At 42.0% G+C, this 22,941-nt stretch overlaps 1 protein-coding gene and 3 non-coding genes across 4 annotated transcripts; 3 read left to right on the top strand and 1 right to left on the bottom strand.

Annotated features, from left to right (window-relative positions):
• Positions 1-9,932: 9,932 nt before the first annotated feature.
• On the bottom strand, positions 9,933-11,240 carry LOC143747605 (uncharacterized protein F54H12.2-like). The gene has a single exon (XM_077240429.1). It carries the CDS (start codon positions 11,238-11,240, stop codon positions 9,933-9,935), a length of 1,308 nt encoding a protein of 435 aa, XP_077096544.1.
• Positions 11,241-20,145: 8,905 nt separating this feature from the next.
• trnav-cac (transfer RNA valine (anticodon CAC)) lies at positions 20,146-20,218 on the top strand. The gene has a single exon. It is a non-coding gene; the product is annotated as a tRNA-Val (tRNA).
• Positions 20,219-20,792: 574 nt separating this feature from the next.
• Positions 20,793-20,865, top strand: trnav-aac (transfer RNA valine (anticodon AAC)). The gene has a single exon. It is a non-coding gene; the product is annotated as a tRNA-Val (tRNA).
• Positions 20,866-22,060: 1,195 nt separating this feature from the next.
• On the top strand, positions 22,061-22,133 carry trnav-cac (transfer RNA valine (anticodon CAC)). Its single transcript has one exon. It is a non-coding gene; the product is annotated as a tRNA-Val (tRNA).
• Positions 22,134-22,941: the final 808 nt, after the last annotated feature.

Below are 22,941 nucleotides of genomic sequence, written 5' to 3'. Positions count from 1 at the left end.
TCAGAAATAAAATCATAACGTATTTCATGCAGTTTACGAACCGATGACAAAAATAAAAATCAGCTTACCGTTTCAGAGTACTGAAGAATTGGATTAAAGTTGACACTCAAAGCGCTAAGTGTGTGTGTGCTTGCAACACTGGGAGATGTATCCATGGACCGTCTTTAGCACCTGTTGTTTTCACGATTCATACTAATTTATGGTCGCGAGCATATCCTGAAAAACAACAACTGTATAGAAAAGACTCAAAGGAGCCGGTACCGCTGTACGTGCCACTTCACCCTACCGATACGCTTTCCAATTAAAAAAAATCGTATCTCAAGAGAGGAGTGTCTCTTTTGTGACAGTTTTGACCTTCTATCCGTGAAATACGGCGACAAATGTTGGATAGATCTCTGAGAACGACCTCTCTGTGAACTCGCCTGTACCATTCATAGAACACGCGCGCCATCTAGCGGACACACATAGTTATATCTTTCCCATACATTTTCACTGCATCTCAGAATGTATATATATATATATATAGATGACGGCTCGAACCCTGGCAAACCATATCTTGTCCAAACTTCAAGACTGCACAGCTCAACTCATCAACATGCAAAACAGTGAGTATTTTCTCTTTGTAATTCTTTTATGCTATGGTGTTTTAAAGATTGTTTTTTCACATAGGGTGTGAAACAATAGATGTGAATTTTTAAATATGTAAAATTATATTAATAAAGTATGATTTTTAAAAATATCTGGGTACAGATATTAAGTATCATAAACTATGATTTTAAAAATATCAGTCTGCATATGTACATTTTAAAAAATCACATCAGTCTTTATTTCCATGCTTATGGGGTTATGCTACGGTGATTTAAATATTGTTTTCACATGGTGAAAAACAGTAGATATGATTTTTAAATAAGTAAGATTATATTCATAAAAGTTTGAAATTTAAAAATATGGAACATTGGTGTTTTTTTTGTTTTGTTTTTTAAATCACACCAGTCTGCATACCCATGCTTATGGGGTTATGCTACGGTGATTTAAATATTGTTTTCACATAGGGTGAAAAACAGTAGATATGATTTTTAATAATATGCAACATCACATTCATTTATCATAAAGTTTGATTTTTAAAATATGGACCATTGGTGATTTTAAACCAAATCAGTTTGCATATCCATGCTTATGTGTATTAATATGGATTATCATCGGATGTACTGCTTATGTGAAACTTTTTATGTGAAAAAGCTTTTATTATGAAAATCATGGATCAGCCGTCGGCTTACCGCAACATACTTCACTCTTCTACGAATGCTATTTGTGTGTTATAATGCAGCGCTATCTTTTAATGTGAAAAGACGGTGATATATACAGCGTTATAATTTAGTAAACCGATCTTTCGGATAGCTAACCATGCGGCATGGTGATAGAACATGTGTGTTGGTTAGCATCTCGTGCTACGCTGCTAACGGGTCTCACACATTGTTATGGGCGCTATATCATTTTGCTTTTGTCTGTATATGTTTCAGAAAAACATTGCTGATGCTTCTGACGGTATACTGGTATATATTTTACCATATAATCATCGTTTTAAACACTTTCTGAAGCGTCACATTCAGGTATGGAATGGATATGGTTGCCCATGAGTTCAAACAACATCCAGTTCACAGACAAATAGCGCCCCCACAGGCCCGGAGTTCAAACAACATCCAGTTCACAGGCAAATAGCGCCCCCACCAGTCCCGGAGTTCAAACAACATCCAGTTCACAGGCAAATAGCGCCCCCACCAGTCCCGGAGTTCAAACAACATCCAGTTCACAGGCAAATAGCGCCCCCACCAGTCCCGGAGTTCAAACAACATCCAGTTCACAGGCAAATAGCGCCCCCACCAGTCCCGGAGTTCAAACAACATCCAGTTCACAGGCAAATAGCCCCCCCTAGTGCCCTGAAATGATATACAATGCACTCCTTACTGTGATAGGTCATCCTATGGTTGGAGATGATTTTGTTTAGAGCAAATTGTTTTAATCTAGCTATTTAAATGCTGATGTGATGTATTTAAATTTTCCAAGTTGTATGATTCATAAATTATAGGTGTGTGTGTGTGTGTGTGTGTGTGTGTGTGTGTGTGTGTGTGTGTGTGTGTGTGTGTGTGCGCGTCATCAACCATATAAAACGGCCCCACCAGGCGGCTTCAAATCATAATATGTTTTTCCCCCTCAGATTCAAACGTCGAGCGGAACGCCTTTGATGCCATTAATTCATGTGAGAACTTATTTTCTATTCTTTATAAATTAAATGTACCAATTTTTATGCGTCTTTATTTATTAATTTTAATTTATTTTAAGTTTTACTTATTTTTAATTCGTAGTGGCTACGCATGGGTTTGATGGAGACAGCACTGCCAATGGTAAGAACAAGATCCACCTTCAACGTAATGTTTTACGTTTAAGGAAATCTAACGTTTTATTTATTTTATAGATTTCATCCAATTCGTCACACAGCCTGGATTCCCGGTGGTCGACCTTACTGAAGACGAGAATGAACAAGACACCATCGTCGTAACAGATAGGCGAGACATAGTCGGAGATCAAATAGTTCCTACCCCCACAGCTTTAGACCAACCAAAGAAAAAGACTAGAAAAACGAATTATTCTGTACCCCCATTTAGTCCTGAGCTATTTAATGGTGAGGCTATCTACATGTATTAACATTTAAACTCAAATTTGTCATACCATTATGATTGATTGTTATATTTCCATACAGCAGGTTCGGATAGAATCCATGATGATGATGATGACGATGTGACTGACTGGGGTGTGGCTCAACTCCACGCTTGGGATCAGAGCTCTTGGACGAGCGAGCGTGGCGAAGCGTCGAACGCCGGTCAGACGCCATTTCATTTTCACCAATCGTCGGAAGAGATCGATGTTGAAGAAGTAGCGCTGACCCCTCAACCAGTCGATGAACCATCCAACGATAAGCCTCTGATTCGCCAGCTCATTAATTCAATAGATGCATTTCGCAGTGAGTTTCGTGAGGCGAATGCGGATATAAACAGGAAAATTGATGCAAATTCTGCAAGGCAGGAAGAAAACCGTAGCAGAATAGATGCCTTACGTAACGAGCTACGATCCTTTCAGCCAGAGATACATAGCAGATTCGATGTTCAGGATCGTTTTTTTCAGAATGTGAGCGATGAAATATTTCACCGCATCCATATTATCCGATTAATCATGGATGAGGATTCTGATATAAACGAGCATATGTCAACGCAACACCATAGTGAAATGCTGCTCAGGCTTCGTCTTCTCCATACCCTCATAGATGAGATGTCTGCTACAATTAATAGTTTACTCACGATCCATTTTGTACCGCGTTAGATCATGTATTGATTGTTATATACACTCTTTGATTTTATACTCTTTGATTTATATTCCTTTTATATACTCTTATTATATTACATGTATACACTATGCTATTTTATCTATGCTCTATGATTTTGTAATATCTCACGTTTTATACTCTGTGATTGTTTTATACTCTGTGATGTTAGTCTGAATTTCAAAAATGGATGGATCAAAATACTTCTTTACAGACGCTCGTCAATCAGACCAATCTGACACAGAACTGTCTCCGGATGAGCTTGAAACGATAAGTATGCTTCCAGATTCTTTAGAACAGTATCTTAATGTAGAATCGTCACACCAATCTGCTGATTTGGATCTTTTTGAATTAGCCGTAAATCCAAATATGAATCTCTATGACCCACCCATACAACACGGTGCAGGGTTAAATACCGCCGAACCACCCCCAGATCCTGACGACGATAGAGTAGAACATCCTACCGACGATGATAATACTTTCCGCGAAGGTAATCCTCCTACACATGAGCGATTAAGTCCCCTCGACATTGATGCGTTGATTCGCCGGGGTGGGTTCGTTAACGGATATCACGTTTTACCACGACCTCGTTTCAATAGCGTATCGTTGAGAAGGAGCATGAATCTGAGAGTCATCAACTCTGCAGATCTGGCCGATTATCATCGTTACTTACACGACACACTGAGCGGGATTGTTACTTTTGCTAGAGATTTTGGTGGGGATGTACCCGTGATTAATTTGACCGTGTCAGCCTCCAGTCTACAAATACCCATCAGCGCTGTTTTAACCGATGGAAATAATTATGACCCCAATTTGCTTTACGACCAAATTGAAAAAGTTTTACAGAGCAACGATCAGTTATTATCGGACCAGGCCGTTGAGATAGAAGCTACCGTTGTTATGAACAGGCAAGGAGGTGGGGGTCAACGACGTAAACTTATGGATCTGGCCATTGGTGAGGTGATCAAAAGAAAAAAAACCAGTTTATTTTGCCCCACAAATATTTCGAATAATTTCTGCTTCTCCATTTGTCTCGCCCGTTTTCTTAACCCACAACACCCGAGACCGAGTTAGAAAATCTGGCTACCACCATCCAAAACAGTGCAGGCTTCTCAATCCAAGATCCAATCGCTTTTAGCGACATAGCCTCATTTGAACGAGCTCTAGGCATTAAAATTGTCGTATTTCACAGATCTAACGCAGCTGTCTTAGAAACGTACAAAACTTGTGATGAACCCCATCCGAAAACGGTGTTCCTCTATCACCATAACGATCATTACTACATGATAACGAGTTTGACAGGGTTCATCGGTTCGGAATACGTATGCGAATTTTGTTACAAAAGTTACACCAGTCGCAGAGACCATCGATGCAAACACGTCTGTAACGTATGCTTCGACTCAGAATGTTACACCTACCCTAAAACGACCATACACTGTCTAGATTGCATGCGTTACTGTAAATCGAGCTATTGCTTCGAAATGCATAAAAAAAACCCACCTCCGGGTCACGAAAACCCCGCCTGTGATCTTATAAAATACTGTAAACTATGCAACAGACGCTACCAGGTTAAACCGGGAAACAAGAAAACCAAACACGTATGCGCTCCGGACAAATGCGACCATTGTCGCGAAATTCTGGTGGACGAGGGAGAACACCAATGCTTCATACAGCCCCTAGCGCCTAAGGAGTTTTGCGAAAAATACATTTTCTACGATTTTGAAACGCGTTATGAAAATGGGAGGCACGTGGCTAATTTTCTTTGCGCGATCACGTTCCAAGGGGAGAAATTTGTAGCTCGCGGTACAGGCTGTATAGCTAAGCTAATCAAGCGCTTCAGACAGCCGCGATATGAAGGCTGCTGCTTCATTGCTCATTACGCCTCCAGATTTGACTCCTTTCTCATTCTGGAGTATTTCTGCAAAGCTGGGATTGCCATCGAGGTTATCATGCAGGGATATAAATTAATCCTTATGTATGATGAAACGTTTGCGCAGCGATACCTCGACAGTTATTCATTTTTCCCCGTTTGCCCTAGCCAAAATGCCAGCTGCGTTAGACTTGACGACGACTGAAAAAGGCTACTTTCCACATCTTTTCAACAGAGTGGAAAATGCGAAGTATTTCGGACCTTACCCCGACAAAAAGTTTTACAACTACGATAACATGTCGGATAAAGACCAACAAAAGTTCGATGCCTGGTACAGCACGGTTGAGGGTAAGTTCTTTGACTTTAAGAAAGAACTGTACGAGTACGGCGTTAACGACGTTGTGTTATTACGCGAAGGTTGTATGAAATATCGCCAGTCGTTCATCGAATGCACCAAACTTGACCCTTTCAGTTTTACGACGATCGCTAGTTGTGCGATGGGGATCTTCAAAACACATTTCCTTAAGAAAAATACGCTGGCTCTCACGCATAACAAAGCGTACATCCGACAGAGCAAATGCTATTCATCTGGTTCAATAGAATGGCTGGAGTATGTCAAAAAGACTCGAAACGTCGACCTACACCACGCCTTGAACCATGGCGAAGTATCCTTCGGTAAGTACTTTTTAGACGGTTACTACGAACAGAACGGGTTGAGGTTTGGCTTAGAATACAATGGTTGTGTACACCATGGACACTGCTGTCGCTTTGAACCCCATCAGACACACCCCTTGTCGCGAGTACCTTACGGGGTTCTCAGGAGACAGTTTGACGATAAGGTCGAAATTCTGCAGAACGCGTACGGTTTGCAAATCGAGGTTCTTTGGGAATGCGAATGGAGCAAAATGAAAAAGACCGATCCCTCCGTGATAGAATTTATGGACAATTATTCGGCCCCCGAGAGATTGAAACCGCGAGACGCTCTGTTTGGTGGTCGAACTAACGCTTATAAACTCTATCACAAGGTGACCGAAGATGAAAAAATAAGGTATCTCGATTTCACCAGCCTCTACCCCTTTTGCCAGGCTAGGAAAAGCTATCCGATCGATCATCCACAAATCATTTTCAAAGATTTTGAACCGATTGAAAATTATTTCGGCCTTATCAAAGCGACCGTGTACCCTCCCCGCAAATTACTGCACCCGGTTCTCCCTTACAGATGCGAAGGAAAACTCATGTTCCCGTTATGTAGAACTTGCGCTCACGAGCAAAACCAGACCTCAACCTGTACCCACACGGATCAGGAAAGATCGCTGTCGGGCTGTTGGGTCAGCATCGAGCTTTTAAAAGCCGTCGAGAAGGGTTATGTGGTAGCCAAGATAGACGAGGTTTGGCATTTTCCTCAGCGGTCAGACGCATTGTTTGGCGATTATGTCAAAACGTTTCTGCGTTTGAAACAACAAGCGTCAGGGTATCCGTCGAATGTGGTCACGGAGGCTGAGAAAGAGACTTACATCCCTGAGTATTTTGAAAAAGAGGGGGTTCAACTCGACCCCGAAAAGATCAAGTACAACGCCGCCCAGAGGGCAATCACGAAATTGATTCTCAATTCGCTTTGGGGTCGGTTCTCGTTAAGACAGAACCTGCCTCAAACGACTCTGGTGAACGACCCCGAAGATTTCACCAGAATCGTTTTTGGTAATACCGACACACTGTCCTATTTCACATTCGTCTCGGACGACGTAGCTCTCGTTCAGCATAAACCTGACAAAGACGATGTTTGTAAGGCGCACGACGTTAACGTGTTTCTAGGAGCGTTTACAACGGCTCATGCACGACTGGAATTGTACGAATTGATGGACAGACTCGGCGACCGGCTTCTTTACTCAGATACGGACTCCGTCGTCTTTGTGTCTAGGGAGGGGGACTGGGAACCGCCTCTAGGGGATCATTTGGGGGAGCTGACGAGCGAGCTAGACGACGGCGACTTCATAACGTGTTTTTGCACGAGCGGGCCTAAATCTTATGGGTACAAGACGGCCAAAGGTAAGACGTGCATGAAAGCTAAGGGTATAACATTGAATGCAAAAAACTCCCGAGCCATCTGTCTGGAATCCCTGATTGGTCTGGTTGACGGTTATGTGACGTCGCAGGATAGCGCCAAACACATCCTGGCTCACACCGAAAATATTGTGAGGAATAAAAAGACTCACATTGCACAACAAATCAGTCGTTAAAAAGTTCAAGGTGGTGTATAATAAACGCAGACTTTTGCCCGATTTCACCACTCTTCCTTATGGCTACTGATCAGGTGATGCACAGAGGGTCTCAGGTTGTTTCCGATTTTGATTTCAGACTTCAACATCCATTTAGTTGTGTTATAAGTGGGCCGTCCAATTCTGGAAAGTCTTATTTTGTAAAACTTTTGTTGGAAAAGGGTTTGACTATAATCTCCAAGAAAATTGAAAACATTGTATGGTTGTATGATTGCTGGCAGCCTTTGTACGACGATGTACTGAAATTGTACGACATTAAATTTGTGCATGGAATACCCGAGAGTCTGAATGATGATGATTTACTCATAAAACAAATCTTCTCATCGTGGATGATTTGATGCAGCAAGCTAGCGCCAACCTGGAACTCCAGCGCGTATTTACGCAATATTGTCACCATCGGAATCTCAGCAGCATCTATATAGTGCAAAATTTATTTGCACAGGGTAAGTCCAGTCGAACCATCAGCTTAAACGCCAATTATATGATTTTGTTTAAAAACCCCAGGGACGTCAATCAGGTAGCGATGCTAGGACGACAAATGTACCCGGGAAACACAAAATACTTTATGGAATGTTATCACGACGCGGTCAACCGATCTTTCGGATACCTATTGATAGACTATAAAGCTAAAACTCCGGAGCAGTACCGTCTCAGAACAGGATTGCTGTCCGACCGTCAAGTGGTTTATATCCCGAAAAAAAGAAGAACGTGATAAATCGTCATGTCCGCCAGACTTTGTAAACATCTGCCGGTGTTAAAACTGCTACATAAAGCGTCTCCTAAACAACGACGTGTTATTTTACAATCGGTGTCCGACGAATTCATTTTATCGCTGTGCGAATTGGCGCTAAACATCCTCTACGGCACGATCCCGGTCAATCGCCAGCAGTACCAAAAACTGAAAAAGAGAAAAGCGGAAATCAAATTTGTGGCCGATAAAAAAATTGGCATAGCGGCCAAGAAACGAGTCATCAACCAAAAGGGCGGCTTCCTTTTACCTTTATTAAGCGTCGCCGTCCCGTTCCTGACAAGCTTGATAGCCAATCGATAGGATGGAATACGCTGAGAAGATGTATTTAGTCCCGCAGCATCAGCTGGATAAGATGAAAACTGAGAATGTACGCGAGAACATTCAACAGACTGTGGAAAACGATTTGGACGGTGCCATAAGAAATATTTTACATCGCACCGGTTTGAATCCGTACGAAAAAGCCAAACTTTACACCAATACCCTAAGCAGGTTTTTGACCATCGTTAGACAAGGGGATCGTGAGAGCGGGGTTTTAACCCTCTCGTTACCCCATAGTGACCCTGAGCCTAAAGATGCGCAAACGCCAGCCGCTCCCCGCACTGCTAATGTTGAAGACGGTGTTGCTGAGGGGGCTGTGGAGGACGAAGTGCTGAAGAATGTCCCTTCGAGAAGCGTGAAAAACAGTAGATACATATTAGACAAGATGTCTAAAGCTAAAGGACTAAGCGGGTGGAACGAATCGGGGGAGTTTGTGTTCAAGGGTAAAGTCGTACCAGGTTCACACATGGTTGATTTGTTAAAAAATGTGACGGCCCCCCAAAAGGTTCGGGATGACCGGAGACCTCTGGGATGGACGGAGTTTCTACAGGCTTTTGGCGAGTTAAACATTCCTTTTTCTACAGTGCCGAATCAACAGGTCAGGAGCGTGATTAAATCTCTAAAGAGTAAACCCGCCACCCCCGCCACCACACCCGATGTTAGACCTTATAAAAAGGCACGGAAATATTCATGCTACAGGACTCCGAAAGACTCTGTGTTTAAAATATCGACCGGTGATCCGAGGCAATGGTTGGAATTTTAACGAATGTATCTTACGATTAAATAAAGACGATAAAAAATAAAATGTTTTAAGATTTTTTATTTATAGATCAAACACGTTTGCACACAGGATGACATTTTATCATTACACACATGCGTTCTTAATCTCTTCACAAATAGGGATACCATTTTATCATTTTTAATATAATCGTCGGTGTATAGTTTCAACACACGGTCATAGTCACAACCTTTAGTTAAATGATATAGAAAAAACAAACAGTGCTCCCCACAGGTATTGGATGAATAATCCTGGACTTGTCTGTCGGAATATAATACTTGGGGGTGGTTGGTCGCTAGAAAGTGATCGATGCTGGTTGGGAAGCGGGTGCTGTTGGGTGGATTGCCAAAGCTGTCGAAAAAACAAGCGGGCCCCTCTTCGGGTAAATAAACGGCTATCACATGCTCACCGGGTAGCCGAGCGGGGTCGGTGTTAATGATCCCCATCGCAGGTAAGGTCCTCACAGGTTTTTTGGGTAGTTGATCGCTCGGTAGAACCCCAAGAAAATGTGTTCTGCACGTCATTTTATCCACGATAGCTGTGAGTTGAAGCGTGTTCATCTCTCAATAGTAATCGATCAGCACCTGTCTGCGGTTAGACACTTCAATGAGAGAATCAAAAACGGCGTAAATGATTAAGTTAACGGTATTTGGCAGCGGTTGTCTGAAACGAGCTTCGACTCTGATATTTCCGGACTTGATGAGCGAAATGTGCTGGCCACACTCTTCATCCGGGGTGAGGTTAAACGCATAAAGCGTGTATCCGTTTATGAAATCGTTACTGTCGATACAGAGTGCGCGGTCTTTAAGGTGTCTACCGGTCGCCATCGAAAGCTGATAAAATTCACGCGCCGCCACACCGGCTTCGAAATTAGGTTGTAGAGGTTTAGCGGGGAATTGCTGAGAGTCGACGTAGACGGCTAAGAACTCCAGATTGTAATGTTTGAACGCAAATGGATTTTTTGTGTAGGATCCAGTGAATGCATCGTTGTCGACCATGGCGATGATGATAGACTTTGGCAATGTTCCTAAAAACAGATTTTCTTGATTCAGAACACGAGACCCAGTAGGGATTGAGAACGTTTTTAGACAGACCCTGTCGACGGCGTACTTGGCCGTTGTTGACAGTAACGCCTGTGCGTGAGCCAGTCTCACCGGGGGTGATACAGACACTTTCTTGACAAATAGGGATGCCGCCGTTATATTTAATTTGTAAGCAATGTCGTCGCCCCTCATCAGGCAGAATTCATCTTTTGCTCGAATAAATCGCAACTTAACATCCACCCCATTCAGTAAAAGTTTCTCCTGGAAGAATATATCGGCGTGTATGGGGGTAAACAGTTCCACCTCCCTGCTCCGGCTGGTATAGGTCGCCCTCTTTGTCAGTCCCGCGTTATTGCCAGGGGGGTCATGCACATCCATCTGACCCGCCGAATCTTTGTGAAACAACGATGTGGAGAACAGAGATTCCAACGTATCCTTACCGTAGTTGAGCAGACTCTCTATGATACAGCGATAAGGATAGGTGCTTGAGCTTTGAGATATCAGGCGATCACCCAGGGTTATGTCGACTTGCGAAAATATTGTAGCGCCCGGGTAGTTAATGAGTCCAACCCTAGCCGGATGCGGGATATCGTCTCCGTCAGGCTGCGTGATTTTCACCCGCAGATAGAGCATGGTGTTATTGAGATCCATATAATCATCCCCGTTTCCCGCGATAAAAAACTCTATCGGGGCAGAGGGCGAAAGGGCCGATAACGGAGCTACTTCTAAATAGCTGTTTTTCTCGATGATGGTCTGTGTCAGAGGTACCGTAAATAAGTCCAGCTCGGACTTGATGCACTCTCCCGACATACGATGCAGTAACGCCATGTTAGAATATGGTTTTTACCCCTCTCTTGACCGACGCGTTTCGCCTAACAGTCTTCTTGCGCTTTCTACGTACGAGTGAGCGTTTGTTTGATACATGTGTTGTTTTCTTCCTTTTCACCCCCGATTGACCACGCCTTCTCACACCGGGAGGTTTGGACGTTCTCTTACGTGCCATGACCATCAGACCAGATCCGCCTTGAGCTTTAGCATCATTGTCGTGGGAACGCATCAATACATTTGAGAAGACGTCGGATACTATATTTTTAGCAGCCGATTTTAGGTGGGGCTTTGCAATGCTGAAGCATCTTTTTAACAGAGGTACGGCCATCCTGAACAGACCTCTAAAAATACCCCCTAAGCCGCTACCATACATAACCCCTCCCCCGGCATAACCCGGTAAAGCTCCCCCGGCTTGGTTTTGATAGTAGGCGACATAGTCCGGACTCTCTCTAGGTCTATAATGATAATTCATTTTTTGGTTTAAAGTGTAGTTTTACGATGACTTTCCCGTAAGTGAAGGGTACCGGTTTGTTTTGATCGTCCTTAACCTCTATGGTGATGTCAGTGATGTGATCCTTGGCGATCGATGCGTAATGCGGCTTGTCGTATCTAGCAATGACCGTCTCGTTGGTTTTACCCGATATATGTACGCATCTCAAAAGGGGTACGTGAGAATCGCCGACCACTTGATATTGGATAATGTCCGTGTAGACGTAGAGTGTGTAGAACCCTGCGTTGATGTCGCATTTATGGGGGGCGTACATCATAATGGTTTTCGTCAAATCTGTTTCTTTATCGTAGCTCGATTGTCCGAGATACCCGCCTTTCGCTAATCCTAAAATAATGCCGAGTCTCCCTCGGAAGTAGAGTGAAACGTTGGGTTTTGCCACCAGAAACAGTTTGTTTTTTATTTCATCATGAGTCAATACCCCATGATTTAGGATAAGTTGATTTATAACACGTACGATGGCGCGAATATTCGGGTAGTACCCTCCAGCTATGTTTAATTGCTTCGCTGTGTTTTTTTTAACCGTATCACCATCCGATGCAATGTTTAGGGTGAAATATCCTTCTTTGTCGTTAAAGCTATACCAACTTCTAGGATATTCGATTTCGACTAGTCCGACTTGCCAGGGTCCTTTCAAGCTTATAGCTTTTGGTAGTCTGGTTGTATAGCTGGATATTCGATTTTGGGGGTAAACCCACGACGATGCATTGCATGGTAGCGTGACGTAGAACCCGTGCTCGTCCATGATGGTATGATCTCATCCGTTATGGTCGATGCGTTTTAAGGAGATTGCAAGTCCACCACAGTTTTTTTATCTACATAGCTGTTGAATTTTGAAGGCCATCCTAGCCATTTCACTAAAACAAGCGTAGATTTGCCTTGTTTTTTCTGACCTAAAATCTTTTCCACCTTAAAAGATTTGTTTTTACTCACAATTATTTTTTGCAGCTCTTTTTCATAAAAAACCCCTTCAAGGACTTCGCCGTCATAATCGCTGAGTCTGTAGACCGGGGGTTGGCGCGGGATACATGAGGATACAGTGAAAAACTCTTCTGTGTAGTTCTGCTCATAACCTTTGGCAAACGGACCTCTCACTTTAGAAATCCTGACGACGTCGCCGACTTTGAACTTTAATACGGGTTTCTCGGTCTTATTCTTCTTTACATCCCCATACAAGTTTTGAAACACTTGACCCTCATTGACTCTGCTGACGTCCACGGGTCTCATTCTGATACTGCGATGATAACTGGTATTGTACCCTTGAATAATGTCCTGTAAAACATCTATGTATCGTCGTGAATTGGTAGCCGTTAAAAATCTCCACATGCGACTTTTTAACGTTCTATTAAATCGTTCAACGACGCTGGCTTTCAAATCGGTAGCGGTAGCGAATGATTAATGTCATGCTTTTTCATGAGATTTTGAAAATGTTTGTTAAAAAATTCCTTCCCCTGATCCGTCTGCAATTTCTGTGGGACACGCCCCTCTTCGAGTATAGACTCGAACGCTTTGGTAACCTCAACCCCGCTCTTATTCTTCAACACCCTGGTCCACGCGTGTTTGGTGAAAACGTCCACGCAGGTCAGCAGATATTTATGACCGTCATTATCCTTGGCATAAGCGGTCATGTCGACCAGATCAGCCTGGAACTGAGTATCGATTCCATATACAACCACCCTATTTCGTTTGTATTTTATCGGCGCTGTTTTGTGTAATGTGTAAGCATCCTCACCAGCCAGCCATTCTGAAACCTGTTTATCGCTTAGGCGGACTCCGCTATCTTTTAAGACGGCATCTTTTAATCGTTTTTTACCCCCTAAAGAACCTGGGTTGGACGGTGTATAATAAGCCTTTTTCATGAGCTCGGACATGATGATGATGATGTTTCACCCGCTGTGAAAGAATGAGAGGTACGGATGATTTGAATCAATCTTTTATTAAAAAAATATGGATATAATGACGTTACAGAATATACAGGCTAAGTAAAAATGGTTATAATGACATGTCTGTACACGCTAGGTAAAAAAAATGAATATAATACAACAAACATTAAGTAAAAATGGATATAATCATGCTACATGCACACTCAAGGTTAAAATGAATATAATACAACATAGTAAAAAAATGGATATAATGACGTTACAGTCTAAGTAAAACGGATATAATACAACAATCTAATCACAATCTAGCCAGAATAAAAAGTCGCGGAACACAAACATGTTTCTGTTTAGGACATAATCGGTAAACAGTTCAATAATTTGGTCGACGTTGTTAATCAATTGACGACGTTCGACCATCTCCTCATCATCAGTGTCTAACCCCTTTGACTTTTTGACCAAATGGATACATACATCAACTACAAACGTGAACATGGATAACGTATCATAGACACCGATGTCAGACTGTGAACCGTACAGCCAATCGAGAACCTGTTTTATCACATAGAATACTTGTTCGTCATCGTCAAGACATGCGGAGATCATAGAGCACCATGTATTGTTACGACCCAGACCTCTTACATTTATCATCATTTTCTTGAGATTGGTCTCACGTGTACTGTCGTCATCATCACGTAAAATTTCAAACGGGGAATCGGATGCGTCCTCAATAATCTTGTTCATAAGACCGATGATCTGGTCTTTGTAATGATCTTTAAACATGGATGCTATAAAGTGTGTTATACTCCCCACAACGCCCATGTCGGAGGAGGTTTGGTCACTCCCCATTCACGATGGAGAGACCTTCCCAGAGATCAACGACGTCGTAGATGATCTCCTTGCAGGGTTTGTCCAGAAGTCTCCCCCTGATTTCTTCTAGCTTGGCTGTGATGAATGGTTTGTCTTTTAATTCATGCAGAATACCCCCGACTGTTCCTTGTATACGGTGGGGTCGAGATTTTAACCCACACCGGTTGAGGATAATAGTAATGATGGTATGAAAATTGGGTTTAAACAGCTTGCCTGACAGTTCATCAAAGTGTGTGTCGAAGAAGTAGTTGGGAGGGTCAAACAGGCAGGAATGCTGCAGCTGGCTAGGATGATCAATCGCACACCCCTCACATTCCTCCTTGAGCTTATCACCAATGAGATGTTGCAACAGCACCACGACCGCTGCTTTTATGATTTTGAATCCAACGTCGCCGAAACATCCGTCTGTAGCATCTAAATTGGGTTTAGCATCGGGGTCGTTGCGTCCGTCGGACTCGTAAGTCAGGTTGTGAGATCCAAGCTTTTTGTTGGATGGTGGTGAAGGTTTAGTGCAAGCGCAGTCGCACTCGATCTCCAAATCCCAGTCTAAGCGACGTTTGGTATTTTTAGTCTGAGCCCAGTCGTTTTCAAAGCACGGTGCCAAGGCTATGCGACGTCTGGTAGTTTTGGCCGGGGGCCAGTCTTTGTGGAGACCCGATGGTCCGGCGTCGTCGGTCAGAATATGGTCGGTCACGCTATCGTCAGGGTCGAGAATGCTGCCGAAAGAGATACCGCAGCTGCACACGTGTGTGGGTTCTGGACCTCCGTCTTCAGCCATGGTTTATATGTGTTTGCTCGGGAGGGTCTGGTCGCTGGAATTTATGAGGTTGTAGAAGAGGGCGGAACGTTCTAGAATTTTAACCACGGTTTATAAAGACGCTTGGGAGGGTCTGACAGTCGAGCTTTAGGATGACTGTAGTGAATGGGCGTGGATGGCTTAGTAAACGAACTGCTGCGCGCGCATCTCTCGGGGTGGAACAGCTGCACTTTGATTTTGTTGTATCCGTCGTGCAGGTCACACCATTTGAACATTTTGTTGATGGCTGAAAAAACACTAGTCAGCAGATTCAGATCGCACCAATTGAACACAAATTGCATTTCGTACAGATCGTGATGCTCGTTAGGCCGGATAACTCCTGATCGAGTGCTGTCTAGCTTTGTCTTGTCTTTACAGCAGAATATGTAGACAGAATCATTCGGCTTCTTTTTAGTATGGTCACCTACCACACGGTACCGGGTGTTTGGGCTTACACCGTCCCACTCGGCAGTGTACAAAGGCTCTTCGCCGATGTCGTGCAGATCCTTCCAGACAAACGTGTAAAATAGAGTCCAGTCTTTTTCAGGAAATACAACACACGGATCTTCCCCAGGCTGAAACTCACCCACGCCGTCGGCGGTGTAGAGTATAACAATTCGTGAGGGTTTATGAAATTTGTACCCGAATACACGGTTACTACACATCATATATTCAGCTTGAGTCCATTCCGAAGTTTCATGGAGAAAGTTTGTCAAACGGACGTGTCCAATGGCCTTTCTCGGTGCCATAGTCAGACTTTCCATCATCTTGCTGGTCAGCGCCATCTCTGGGGTTTTAGGGGAGGATGAACCATCCATGCTCATGTAGCTCATGGTTCTCTTTCTGGTCTAGCTACAACACACAGTCCCTATTTATATAGCGTGCTCAGGAATCCCAGGATATCGGATGACACGCACACACTCACAGACAGACGCACACACACACAGTGCGGAGACTGTCAACTTTAATCCAATTCTTCATCATAGTGAAACGGTAAGATGATTTTACTTTTGTAATTCTAATCTATTCTAATCTATATGCGACATTAGAAAAATTATTTTCTCACCCCGACACGGAGGGGATTTCCCACACCAAGAAGTTATTTCCCCCCGGGGTCAATAGGTCAAAATCAATGGGGCAAAGACAACTGGCAAAGACAACTGGCCACTTCATATATCATACAAAGGTCAATAGGGTAAAGACAACTGTCAACTTGATCGATCGATAGGTCAAAGGTTAATCCCTAAATTAAGCGACCTCCGGAACAACCCCTCCGGAAGGTCAAAGGTTAATCCCTACATCAAAGGACCTCCGGAACACCCTCCGGAAGGTCAAAGGTTAGCCCCGCCCACCTGTCAATCATAGGGTCATAAATCATTTTGACATAAGCCGAATGGTTATAACTACTCACACTGCTTGCAGGGCAGATTATGGGAAGGAGCCATCTTCTAAAAAGCACATCCATCTCATCAATAGGTTTCTGTAGTGTAGTGGTCATCACATTCGCCTAACTCGCGAAAGGTCCTCGGTTTGAAACCGAGCAGAAACAGTGGTTGGGGTCTGACAGAAAATTTATACTGTTTGCCACGCTAGGTGAGTGTAGCGCTCATTTCCTTTATACGCTTTTTAACTCTCTTGGGTCGTTTTTTTTCCACATAGCAGCAACATAGACTTAAAATACTCCGTCATTTTACGTCATATAAATAAAATCAATACATGATTATAAACTATAGAGGGTCTTCTTTTTTTGTGTACACTCACATTAACATCAAAACCGTGTGCTTTTGTAAAATGAAGAAAATAAACAGGGTGTGCTTTCTGCCTCTCTGTCTCCGTTAAATTTTTTTCTGGTGCACGTCTCTAAACTTAAACAAAGCTCAGCGAATACTATTCACACAAGCACGAGCAATATATCTTTATAATCATTTAAGTTTGTACTTTTAAAATATCTAATTCAAAACTAAAATAAATATTCTCTGTTTATGTAATCTATTAAAAAAGAGAGAGGTGTCAGCCGATCTCATTATCGTTCTCTTAGCTCATTATTCTGCTAATCTGACACGCCCACGGAGAGCGCGCGGTATTCAAACGCAAATGATCTGAAGCAACACATGCAAAGTGTCAACGCCCCTCATAAACGCGATAACACAACAAATGTAATCATCAGATTAATGTAGCCTACTATTTCTTCTTGCGAGGCTGTGTGAGGAGTAATCCTGGGACATTTACCTCAGAACATGTGCTGTTTTTTTTTCATTCCGAGGAGCAACGGATCCATCTGATAAGTAAGTTCTTTATTATTATTGTTCTAATCGCGATATCATAGTGTATGTAAACCGCAAAAAGACTGTTTAAATATGAATCGCGTCTGTGTGTGAATGAATGAACTGAACAGTTTTTACCAAACCCTATTGCTATACTGAGATGAGTGAAAATCGACTGAAATATGTTGAAATAACGTTAAAATGTCTTTGTATTAGCAACGTATTAAACTGCAAATTAAAATGTATGCCCTAATATAGGCTCATAAAAACAACAAACGATATGCCTATGTTACAGACGAAATATGAAAGACAACATTTTGTTGACTAGTTTTTGATAGATTATTAACTGTTTAATGTAAAATATGCTACTGCCACATTGAATAAGCTTTTGTTCACCAATTTCTGCTCAAATGTTATATATTAGGCTATGTTTGTTTTGTCAAAAATAAAGTCATCAAGTAGGATGCTATTATAGTGTTTGTTCCAATGTATGCTTTATTCAAACTAATGAATCCTTAACTTTGAAATATGTATGATAAAATGTATAATTTAGTTTTTACAAAGAAATATGAAATATCCATCTGAGAAGTAAGTTTTTTTATTATTGTTCTAATCGCGATATCATAGTGTATGTAAACTGCAAAAAGACTGTTTAAATATGAATCGCGTGTGTGAATGAATGAACTGAACAGTTTTTACCAAACCCTATTGCTATACTGAGATGAGTGAAAATCGACTGAAATAGGTTGAAATAACGTTAAAATGTCTTTGTATTAGCAACGTATTAAACTGCAAATTAATATTTATATGCCCTAATATAGGCTATCATAAAAACAACAAACAATATGCCTATGTTACAGAAGAAATATGAAAGACAACATTTTGTTGACTAGTTTTAAATAGATTATTAACTGTTTACTGTAGCCTAAACTATAGACTACTGCCACATTGAATAAGCTTTTGTTCACCAATTTCTGCTCAAATGTTAAATATATTAGGCTATGTTTGTTTTGTCAAAAATAAAGTCATCAACTAGGATGCTATTATAGTGTTTGTTCCAATGTAGGCTTTATTCAAACTAATGAATCCTTAAATTTGAAATATGTATGATAAAATGTACACTTTAGTTTTTACAAAGAAATATTACACTTGAAATATTGTTATTTTAATTGTTGCTGTAATTGTAACCTTTTTAATAAAATAGCAAATAATATATTTACAAGGTAGATGTAAACAAAATCTTAAAAGGTCAATATAAGCCTTCTCTTCAAATTATTTGTATTGTGTTTTATTAGTGACAAATTTGGGGAGAGGATACATATTCAAAACTTTCTGAAAATACAGTATGAGAATTAACTACACAATTACTAGAAATGTTCACCTTGGATATTATACAATTTGCAAGCAAAAATACAAGTGGAAAAATACTATTTTTTATAGATGTTTCCAACTGTGAACCAATTTTGTAGTATATATACACATTTCTTTTCTTGTGTCCTTGTATTCTTTCTTGTGGCTCAGTGACACACCTGTGGAAGGCTCATTATGCGGCTCATTAAGCAGGTCTTTTGTCTTCACAGGTGTGAATCAGACCATTATACATGAGTCACGCCCATTTCGCATATTGCCTTTCCAAACAAAAAGTGTTTTACTAAATTTAAATCAATGTATTGTTTTATGTGAATGATTTGGAAGGATGATTTTCAGATCATTTTGAAGCAAAAATCCTAGGCCACCTGAAGACGTGTTTCCGTAGTGCGGAGGTTATCACGTTCGCCTCACACGCGAAAGGTCCCAAGTTCGAAACTGGGTGGAAACAGTGGGTGGTTTTTGCAAAAATTCCGTATGCGATTTTCTGTTGAGCAGGTCAGTACACTTCCAGGGATGTTTGTGGTTTAATCTCTTTAGAAAAGGACAAAAATAAAACAAATGACCGTTGAGGTTTCCTGTACAGTAATAAAAAATGTTTGGTCTGCAAAACAAAATTAGCAGCTTTTTGCCATTTTTAAAACACTGGGCAGTCTATAGTTTCAGTCGCTTTTGAACAAGCGTACCCCAGAAGCGGTGGGACTGACGTCCAAATCAAGTTTCGGAAGTTTAGTGGTTATCACGTTTGCTTTACACGCGAAAGGTCCTCAGTTCAAAACTGGGCGGAAACAAGTGGATGCGTTTTAAATATAAATGCTGCAATTCGCTACAAAACCCTTACTTTTGAGACAGGTGAAGGCCATGGTACCAAGGAGCTGTAGGCAGACTGCCATGCCGAATGACACTAGGTGGGTGCCGAATGACCTCTGTTCTGTTGTTTGTGGAATTCACAAACTGTCACACTGCTTGCAGAGCAGATTATGGGAAGGAGCCATCTTCTAAAAAGCACATGCACCTCATCAATAGGTTTCTGTAGTGTAGTGGTCATCACATTCGCCTAACACGCGAAAGGTCCTCTGTTCGAAACCGAGCAGAAACAGTGGTTGGATTCTGACAGAATATTTAAACTGTTTGCCACGCTAGGTGGTAGCAGTGCTCATTTCCTTTATATGCTTTTTAATAAGCGTGCACCTAAAGATTTATGTCTGCAACATGAAGACGTGTTTCCGTAGTGTAGTGCTTATCACGTTCGCCTCACACGCGAAAGGTCCCCAGTTCGAAACTGGGCGGAAACTAAGGGTGGTTTTTGCAAAAATTTCGTATGCGATTTTCTGTTGAGCAGGTCAGTACACTTGCAGGGATGTTTGTGGTTTAATCTCTTTAGAAAAGGACAAAAAGAAAACAAATGACCATTGAGGTTTCCTGTACAGTAATATAAAATGTTCGGTCTGCCAACAAAATTAGCAGCTTTTTGCCATCTTAAAAACACTGGGCAGTCTATAGTTTCAGTCGCTTTTGAACAAGCGTACGCTAGAAGAGGTTGGAATGAGATCCCAACCAAGTTTCCGTAGTGTAGTGGTTATCACGTTTGCTTTACACGTGAAAGGTCCTCAATACAAAATTGGGTGGAAACAAGTGGAGGCATGTTAAATACAAATGCTGCAATTCGCTACAAAACCCTTACTTTTAAGACAGGTGAAGGCCATCGTATCAAGGAGCTGTAGGCAGACTGCCATGCCGAATGACACTAGGTGGGTGCCGAATGACCTTTGTTCTGTTGTTTGTGGAATTTACAGACTGTCACACTGCTTGCAGGGCAGATAATGGGAAGGAGCCATCTTCTAAAAAGCACATCCCTCTCAACAATAGGTTTCTGTAGTGTAGTGGTCATCACATTCGCCTAACACGCGAAAGGTCCTCGGTTCAAAACCGACTAGAAACAGTGGTTGGATTCTGACAGAAAATTTAAACTCTTTGGCACGTTAGGTGGGTGCAGCGCTCATTTCCTTTATATGCTTTTTAATAAGCGTGCACCTAAAGATTTATGTCTGCAACCTGAAGACGTGTTTGTAGTGTAGTGGTTATCACGTTCGCCTCACACGCGAAAAGTCCCCAGTTTGAAACTGGGCGGAAACTGTGGGTGATTTTTGCAAAAATTTCGTATCCGATTTTCTGTTGAGCAGGTCAGTACACTTGCAGGGATGTTTGTTGTTTAATCTCTTTAGAAAAGGACAAAAATAAAACAAATGACCATTGAGGTTTCCTGTACAGTAATATAAAATGTTCGGCCAACAAAATTAGCAGCTTTTTGCCATGTTAAAAACACTGGGCAGTCTAGTTTCAGTCGCTTTTGAACAAGCGTACGCTAGAAGTGGTGGGAATGAGCTCCAAACCAAGTTTCCGTAGTGTAGTGGTTATCACGTTTGCTTTACACGCGAAAGGTCCTCAGTTCAAAATTGGTTGGAAACAAGTGGAGGCATTTTAAATGTAATGCTCCAATTCGCTACAAAACCCTTGCTTTTGAGACAGGTGAAGGCCATCGTACCAAGGAGCTGTAGGCAGACTGCCATGCCGAATGACCTCTGTTCTGTTGTTTGTGGAATTCACAGACTGTCACACTGCTTGCAGAGTAGATTATGGGAAGGAGCCATCTTCTAAAAAGCACATGCCATGATATCACGTTCGCTTTACACGCAAAGGTCTTCAGTTCAAAACTGGGCGGAAACAAGTGGAGGCATGTTAAATATAAATGCTGCAATTCGATACAAAACCCTTACATTTAAGACAGGTGAAGGCCATCGTACCCAGGAGCTGTAGGCAGACTGCCATGCCGAATGACCTCTGTTCTGTTGTTTGTGGAATTCACAGACTGTCACACTGCTTGCAGAGTAGATTATGGGAAGGAGCCATCTTCTAAAAAGCACATGTACCTCATCAATAGGTTTCTGTAGTGTAGTGTTCATCACGTTCGCCTAACACGCAAAAGGTCCTCTGTTCGAAACCGAGCAGAAACAGTGGTTGGATTCTGACAGAAAATTTAAACTTTTTGCCACGCTAGGTGGTAGCAGCGCTCCTTTCCTTTATATGCTTTTTAATAAGCGTGCACCTAAAGATTTATGTCTGCCACCTGAAGATGTGTTTCCGTAGTGTAGTGGTTATCACGTTCGCCTCACACGCGAAAGGTCCCCAGTTCGAAACTGGGCGGAAACTGTGTGTGGTTTTCGCAAAAATTTCGTATGCGATTTTCTGTTGAGCAGGTCAGTATACTTGCAGGGATGTTTGTTGTTTAATCTCTTTAGAAAAGGACAAAAATATAACAAATGACCATTGAGGTTTCCTGTACAGTAATATAAAATGTTCGTTCTGCCAACAAAATTAGCAGCTTTTTGCCATGTTAAAAACACTGGGCAGTCTATAGTTTCAGTCGCTTTTGAACAAGCGTACGCTAGAAGAGGTGGGAATGAGATCCAAACCAATTTTTCTGTAGTGTAGTGGTTATCACGTTCGCTTTACACGCGAAAGGTCCTCAGTTCAAAATTGGGTGGAAACAAGTGGAGGCATGTTAAATATAAATGCTGCAATTCGCTACAAAACCCTTACTTTTAAGACAGGTGAAGGCCATCGTACCAAGGAGCTGTAGGCAGACTGCCATGCCGAATGACACTAGGTGGGTGCCGTCCAAATCAAGTTTCCGTAGTGTAGTGGTTATCACGTTTGCTTTACACGCAAAAGGTCCTCAGTTCAAAACTGGGCTTAAACAAGTGGATGCATTTTAAATATAAATGCTACAAAACCCTTACTTTTGAGACAGGTGAAGGCCATCGTACCAAGGAGCTGTAGGCAGACTGCCATGCCGAATGACCTCTTTTCTGTTGTTTGTGGAATTCACAGACTGTCACACTGCTTGCAGAGCAGATTATGGGAAGGAGCCATCTTCTAAAAAGCAAATGCACTGCATCAAGAGGTTTTGTAGTGTAGTGGTCATCACGTTCGCCTAACACGCGAAAGGTCCTCGGTT

Source organism: Siphateles boraxobius, unplaced genomic scaffold, assembly GCF_051911475.1.
Source record: "Siphateles boraxobius isolate OS27281-9 unplaced genomic scaffold, OSU_SipBor_1 23, whole genome shotgun sequence".
Taxonomy (NCBI): Eukaryota; Metazoa; Chordata; class Actinopteri; order Cypriniformes; family Leuciscidae; genus Siphateles; species Siphateles boraxobius.
The sequence above is the reverse complement of the archived record's forward strand: the minus strand, read 5'-3'. Positions and strand labels throughout refer to the sequence as shown.

Bases quoted from the DNA above. Each gene is read 5' to 3' on its own strand.
- LOC143747605 (XM_077240429.1), bottom strand. From the start codon at position 11,240: ATGGCGTTACTGCATCGTATGTCGGGAGAGTGCATCAAGTCCGAGCTG.